Here is a 7817-nt window from a genome sequence, read left to right on the forward strand (position 1 = left end):
AATGTCTTATAGAAAGAAAATCGGATGACCAACTAAATTATTTCTCGTGTTATATTCAAAGTCGATTGCTATCTTTTGAGGATAAACTCTTACATATTAAACACCATATGACAAACAAATTAAAAAAAATATCTAAGATACGATGAATTTTGTTGGTGCACTAGTGGTGCCATTCAATGAACCATCAAGTTTGGTGAACTAATATTTTGAATCAGTCTTTAGGGTTTAGAGTTCCGGTGAATGCTCAACAAGAAAGTTTGTATCGATTGTTTTGGTGATGGAGCCCAAACAAGTACTTTTTGGTCACCAATGCATACTAATACTTTATGGAGCCAAGAGTTGTTACGCTATCAAACACCAGATGTTGGCACTGTTTCGCACCAACAGAGCTTCAAATACTATGCTACCTAACGCTTAAAGATGGATTAAACCCTCTTAATTAGTTTGTGTTTCCAACAATTCTTCAATGATTTTTGCGTGAATTCCAACTCGAATATGTTGAACATACGAAGTCGACTTCCCCTAAGTTAGGTTGCAAGTCCTTTTGTACGCATGGTGCAATGGATTTGTAGTGAAGCCTTCCGAACGAGAAGGTACTTACTCAAGGTAAATCCGCACCCAACAAGTTAGTCATCAAGATTTCACATTGATCGCGATAGCGCAAGAACAAGAGAAGCCAAGACAATGACCCAAGCAAAGCTCATTAATAAATACACACTTACTTGCCAAGATGTCCTTTTAGAAGCACATGACCCTATTAAATCTCATCTTGAATACCCATTCTTCCAAGTTTACCATCATTTCAACCCCGATCGACATCTTTCTTAACCTTTTCACATCGATAGACTGAATTTCAATTGTGAGATTCATGTTGCAGCTGAATCAACTGCAGCAAAGAGTTGAGAGACAGTGGTTAGACAAAGATTGTTCTTGAACAAATACAGACTCGAGCTTCAGGTAGATGATCAGCATCATGGAAAAGGTGGACCTCATAAACTTGAGGCATTAATTGAGAAGTCCTCTCAACCCATAAAGAGGAGATCAACAAGATCAACTATGGCCTTCTCTTTATTTAATGCCACACCTTGCTGATTCATGTGACACTGCAAGCTGACTTTGCTTGAACAAACAAACACACACGCAAAAAAAAAAAAAAGGAGTAAATGAGTCAGAGTGGTAGATGATACTGGTAAATGATACCTTGATTCTCCACAAATCTCTCTCTCTCTCTCTGTATATATACACACAAACACACACTCTACACTCTCACTTTGAAGCAATTGGACAGTATAGAAAGCTTGATAGCCATAAGCCATGGGAAGGTCTTTGTGTTGTGACAAGGTTGGCATCAAGAAAGGCCCTTGGACTCCTGAAGAAGACATCATTCTTGTGTCCTACATCCAAAAGCATGGCCCTGGAAATTGGAGGTCGGTTCCTACTAATACCGGTGAGTCGAATCTTTAGTTTCAGGTATCATGAGACCATTTTTGTTTTCGTTGGTTTGGTTCTTGTTGCTAAGGAAGTATGTCTATGTTCTTGGTCTGTAGGTTTGATGAGGTGTAGCAAGAGTTGCAGATTAAGATGGACTAATTATCTCCGACCGGGAATTAAGCGCGGAAACTTCACTCCTCATGAAGAAGGATTGATCATTCATCTTCAGTCGATGCTCGGCAACAAGTAAAATTCCTTTTTGTTAATTTCATTTGCATGTTGCGGTTGCTGTTTTGTCTTGTTCTGGATATCTGGGACTGCAGATGGGCATCCATAGCTTCCTACCTTCCTCAGAGAACAGACAACGATATCAAGAACTACTGGAACACACACCTAAAGAAGAAGGTTGAGAAGAACTCGGTGGGAAATGTGCTCGGTGCATCGGTGTTAATAGGCTATGACAGTGATCAAACTAGAAATTCTCATGTGTCTACTCTCCCCATCTCCAATAACCATGGCTCCTCGACTTATGCTTCGAGCATGGAGAACATCTCAGGCCTTCTTGAACGGTGGACACGGCCATCCCAAAAGAAGACCGACCCCGTGCCAATCCAAGATTTGAAGTGTCATAGCATTAAGGCTGCAGATCAAGGGAGCTGTGATGTCGTGTCTGATCAAGAATTTAGGGCATTAGTCCCGTTCGAGGAGCCAACTAGTGTAGTGTGGGATGAATCATCCTCGGAGGCCACACTTTGTGGAGCTCACCAATTCCATCCTTTGTCAATGCTCGAGAATTGGCTCCTCGATGAGGCTGTAGGGATGGTAGAAATTGCAGGGATATCGACAAACCTTTGCCCCAATGGAGTCTACTAATTGCCGCAATCATGCTTTCATACAATAGAAGGATCAATATGCCACAAACTTGTCCAAGCTTTCTTGTTGTCTCAATTGTAACATAGCAAGCAGCATTACCTACATAATCTAAAAAATACTCAGTTTATTAATCTACTGCTAATGTTAGAAATAACCGTGATAAATGGCGAAGATCTACGAATTGAATTGACTCAATTTCCACTCTTATAACTCTATCTATCTAGATATCTATCTATCTCTCTGGATCTTGCAGAGGCACAATTTTGTGACTGTAGCACCCATGTAGATCGAGCAGTGGCATGTACCAATGTGCCCTACACCAGAAGGGCACCACAGAGCTTGTCATTCAATGAGCACCATTAAAGTCCTTGAGTCTAAAATAGGGAAACTGAGAAAAACTTTTCTCTGAGAAATTTAATAAGCACCACAGCAAACCAGCCAAAGCATTCATCATGTGAAGGCTTGTGGTCTCTTTCAGCAATTTAGGGGGCCTTTGTTTATTGCACATTAAACCTTTGTCTTATCTCCTCGATACATACATAGACGTGTCCATGCCGGATCCGGCTGGGAATCAGAACCGGGTCAACCGGAAAAATTACTACAAGCTAAGGAGCACGATTTAAATAATGAAAAATAAAATGGAAACAAGATCATATATAATTTGATTGTTATGATCCGATTTAAAATCATTGTAAACCAAGTTACCTATTGATCCAGTTCAATGAGCCAGCCTGTCCAATTAAACTTACGGTGTATATATATATATATAAATTATTTAATAATATTAATGGTGTAGTTCAATATAAATTAACTCATTTATTTAAATTTTTTGAATGTGAAACTATTTAACATTTTTATTGAGTCGTTTTAAAACTTTTTTACCTTAAATATTGGGACTATTATACATTTAGCTCATTAAATTTATTAACTCTCTTTGTCTTATTTATCGTACTTGTATAATCTTACTATCTTACTATTTTATTAAAAATCTCCCCTCTTTATTAACTAACTTTGGTGAAGTCTAAAATGAATTTACGTTAATATCCTTTTTTTCTATTCACACTAAAAATAATTCCAAGATTTATTAGTAATTCCACAAGCGAAACAATCATTGATCTAGAGTTCGAGACTCGGCTGCGGCATATTATTATGAATTTTTCTTATCATTAATTTTCTCTGATTGTTTTATATAAAAAAATATAATTCTCTTTAATCCTACATCTTAGAATTGACAACACTATGATCAAAGAAGCTTCTATAAATATTTTAGGCCAACAATGTTAAAAAATATACTTTTCTTAGTTTTTTTTACTAAGATAAGTATAATATTATATTGAATTAATTTTTTTCATAGGGAAGCAGTAAGGGTGACACTCGAAAATCCAAACAATTCAAATTTTTATTGACCCAAATAATTCAGATTTTCAAAAGTCAAGTACTTTACCCTAATGACTCTACTTTTATTTTAATGCTAAAATGTTTTAAATAATATAATTTCATTAAAAAGGGTCAATGTGATTTCAATGTATTATATTACACACGCGACGCATGGTGCACTATCACTAGTATATAGATAATAAATTTATCAAGCAATATAATCTATTCAATAATAAAATTATATGTATAGTGAAAATTATCCTAAACATATAAAATTAATCAAAGATATATATAACTTAGATAATATGACAATTTATCAAACAACCTGCATTTTCTTATGTATATAGTTTTAGAAATATTCAAACAATATAGTCTCTCTTTATTTTACTATTCATATGATGAAAATTGCATGCACCATCTCTCTTCTCTCTTTTACATGCATGCATAAATGTATATAGGCAATTAACATCATTGTGTTGCTGAATTTCAAAACTAACAATATAATGGTATTAATTTTGAAAATTAACACCATTGTGTTGCTGAATTTCAAAAATAAGCAACACAATGTGAAAAAATCCTAACAAACTGTGTTACTAATTTTTTTTTAACTATTATTCGAAAAAAAATTTGAATCACTTTTTACTGTGTTGCTAATTTTTAAAAATAAATAATATCATAAAAAGTGATTTGGAATTTATACTCCATAATATTGCTGAAAAGTGGCGTTACTATTTTTTGGAAATCAGCAGCATAGAGTTAATTTTATGTGTTGTTGTATTGCTGATTTTCTGTGTTGGAATGTCCAAACAAGTCCGTCTTTTTTCCCTTTTTTACTTGTCTCTCTCTTCTTTTTTTATTGTTCATCTGAAAAAAAAAATTTGAGCAAGTGAGCAACACCATGTGATTTTTTCAACAACACAGAGTGTTGTGTCAGCGTTGCTAATTTTCTAAAATCAACAACACAGACACACAGTGTTGCTAGATTTTTTTTAGCAATATTGTGTGTCTATGTTGTTGAAAAAATTCCAACACCGTGTGTCTGTGTTACTGAAAAAATAAGCAACACTCTATGTTAATCACCAACACAGAGTGTTGCTGAAAAAAATTCCAGCAACACTGTATATCTATGTTGCTGAAAAAAAATCCAACAATACTGTATATATGTGTTGCTGAAAAAATTTCAACAATGTCGTATGTTGCTAAAAATATTCTAGAAACATCGTGTGTTTGTGTTGCAGGTTTTTGAAATCAGCAACAAGAGTGTTGCTAAAAAAATTCTAGCAACATGGGCCTGATATGATTCTATATCTGGCTTACTGTGGGATTTAAAGTTGATTCTTCCAATAACATGTTAACACTTTCAGAAAAATCAAAATATGCAATGGAGGGCACCGTTAGACTCTTTGCGGCATCAGAAATCCATTGGACCTTAAATGAGTTAAATTGGGCATGTCTAGGCTTATCAGTGGGTTTCCTTTTGACAAATCTACTGATGAACCTAGACAGATTCGATTCGATTCATTTAAGGTCCTACATATTTCTGAGGCCATAAGGAGTTCGATGGTGCCCATCCATTGCTTATTTCGATTTCTCTAGAGGTATTAAAATATTATTAGAAGAATTGACATTAAATCCCAACGCGGGCCTGATATGAATTATATCAGACCCACGTTGGGTTAGATATAAAATCATATCAAGCCCAATTCATATGGAACATGTAAAATACGATAACAAATATTAATTAAATAATAAGGTTAAATAGAGGAATAACCTAAACGGAATTTTTCAGAATTTTTATAAATTTTCTGGGAATTTTTCAGAGGTTGTATGGTGTAGGTTATGGGGATAAATATTGAGACTAGGGGAAACCCGTTTAGACTACCCCATTGAACGAGGAAAAATTTTATTTTTCTTTTCCTCTTTCTTTTTCTTTTCCTCCGTTTCTCACCCGACCCCATCCCTGTTTCTTCCTCTTCTTCCCTTCTCTCGCACTGTCTTCTTCTATTCATCTTCCCCAAACTGTCGCCGCCGACGCCTCCTCTTCTCCCCTCCCCCCGCGTTCATAACCCTGGCCAAAGGAAAGCTCGAAGCCCTAACATCACTTTCCCCTTCTTTGCCCCCATTGCTGCCTTGTCGCAGAGATTCCGATCGCGCCATCTCCTCCTTGCGTCGATCGACATCCGCACTGCGCTACCCTTCGTCGGAGCAGTGGCGTTGTCGTTCTTGCTGTGCCCTAGCCGCAGTCACCCGTGCCCTAGTTTTCCTTCTTGTCGCGAGCCATAGTGCCAAACGCCACCCGATCTTTCCTCTTCGGGTCGTGGATAGAAGCCGATCATCTGAGTTGATCTCTCGTTGGTGCCCTAGCCACTGCCACTACGAGGACTGAGCCGGTCATCGCCGACGCGGCTAGCCTCGACCCATCCCTCTTCTCTTGATTTTCTCCGAGTCGTGCCCTAATCACTTCTTGCTGCCACCACTTGCCGACACTGCCCAACGCCTGAGGTATATATCGTGCCCTAGCCTTAGTCCTTCAGTTGAATTCTCTGCTTCAGCGTTGACCTAGGGTTTCCGACAGTGGGCTGATACAACAGATTTGGTTTTGACCAGCCACTGTTGCTTGCTATCATCACCGGCGATTGAAGAGGACGAGGTAATGGAGGCTATCTTGCTGTTGGATTGTGATAGTGAATAGATTTCTTGGTTGCTTTCTTGATCTCCTTTTGATCCGGGCAATGAGGAGGTTTCCAGCCAGAGTAGTGGTGTTTCCGGGTATTCCCAGCAATTGCGATCTCCGGCTGCGAGTCAACAGTGGTGGCTTGAGTTGAGGTAAGAGGTGGAGGAATTTATCCTTGTTGTAGCTTACACCTAAAATTAAAATTAGGAATATTAGAAATGATAGACCCAAGTGGTTGTGTTGATAGTTAAGGTTAATGGAGCTAACCCTAATTAACTTGTGAGTTATACTTAGCTTGGGATTAAATAATGGATTTATTCTAAGCTTTGGGTTAGACTTGATTATGCAGTTAATCGAGTTATAATGGAAGGATTAGGGTTCTCGGTAAATAAGAATTTAATTTTAGTTATTTGATATTTGTGGTAGTAGCTAAATTAAAGGTGTTATTACAGGACTTTGATTTGCGATGAGCTACTTTACGTGGGGTTTCTTTTGGCACGCACTATATTGGAGGCGGGTACCTTGACTTATCTCTTTTGATAATATCATGTTGATATGCATAGTAGGTTATAACCTCTAGTAATAATTATGTTATCTTTACTTTGGTATGTCACCACATGATACTTGTTACATGCTTTTATCTGTTTTGCATTTATGTTTTATACCCTCTTGTTGTTGCCATGATTATTTATGCTCATAGAGGTAGTGACATACCATGCCTTATGATACACCGGACTAGACATTTACCATATCTGACCTGTGTATCTAGACATGTTTATTTGATCCATTTATTTTTGGTACATGTTTTATGGAGGTAGATATGGTCAGGATTTACATGCTTAGTGTCATGCACCATCTTGCATGATTACATGTTGTGCAATTGGTAGCCCCATTATTGTTGAGCTCATCACCAGTTTCATGGATCTGCACACACAACCACTCATGGGTTAGTGGTATATCAAGCAGGGTGTGTGGCAGTTTGCTCTGTCAGTGCTCCGCTAGTCCACTCATGGGTAGCGTGACGTAGCGTGGTAGCACGTCAGGGATCCCTCCTTTGGATTGTCTCAGGGAGATTAGAGCATTGAGCTTCCCCACTTATGATTTGGGATAGGAGGATAGGTGTACTCCGACAGCATCCTGTCCACTCGGTCACTCATCAGGAGCAGTGATGGCAGAGTGCACAGTTGTTATAGCCCTACCCACTCGGTTTCACCATCGTGTGTGAGATGGCTGACTGACGTCATGGGTGACCAAGACATGTTATTGGTATCATATGCATGATTGCATTTATTGATTGTGTTTGTTGCATGTTATTTGCTGCATATTGGATGGATGCATATGTTTGACATGCATACAGGAACATGTTACCTTTGGTCTGACGAACTTATTATTCTAATAGGAGGTCCTGGTGAGTACAGCTTTTCCTTTTCTTACAGTTTTGTATTTTTTCCATTACTTCAGG

General features: G+C 37.8%; 1 protein-coding gene and 1 long non-coding RNA gene across 2 annotated transcripts; both read left to right on the forward strand.

Moving 5' to 3' along the window:
• The first annotated feature begins 1193 nt into the window (after positions 1–1193).
• On the forward strand, positions 1194–2435 carry LOC121990048 (transcription factor MYB60-like). The gene is made up of 3 exons (XM_042544303.1): positions 1194–1447; positions 1548–1677; positions 1755–2435. Exons 1-3 carry the CDS (start codon positions 1315–1317, stop codon positions 2302–2304), a joined length of 813 nt encoding a protein of 270 aa, XP_042400237.1. The 5' UTR covers positions 1194–1314; the 3' UTR covers positions 2305–2435.
• A 3168-nt stretch (positions 2436–5603) lies between these two features.
• Positions 5604–6874, forward strand: LOC121992335. The gene is made up of 3 exons (XR_006114855.1): positions 5604–6183; positions 6257–6507; positions 6808–6874. It is a non-coding gene; the product is annotated as an uncharacterized LOC121992335 (long non-coding RNA).
• Positions 6875–7817: the final 943 nt, after the last annotated feature.

The sequence above is a fragment of the Zingiber officinale genome, chromosome 6B (genome assembly GCF_018446385.1).
Source record: "Zingiber officinale cultivar Zhangliang chromosome 6B, Zo_v1.1, whole genome shotgun sequence".
Lineage (NCBI taxonomy): Eukaryota > Viridiplantae > Streptophyta > Magnoliopsida > Zingiberales > Zingiberaceae > Zingiber > Zingiber officinale.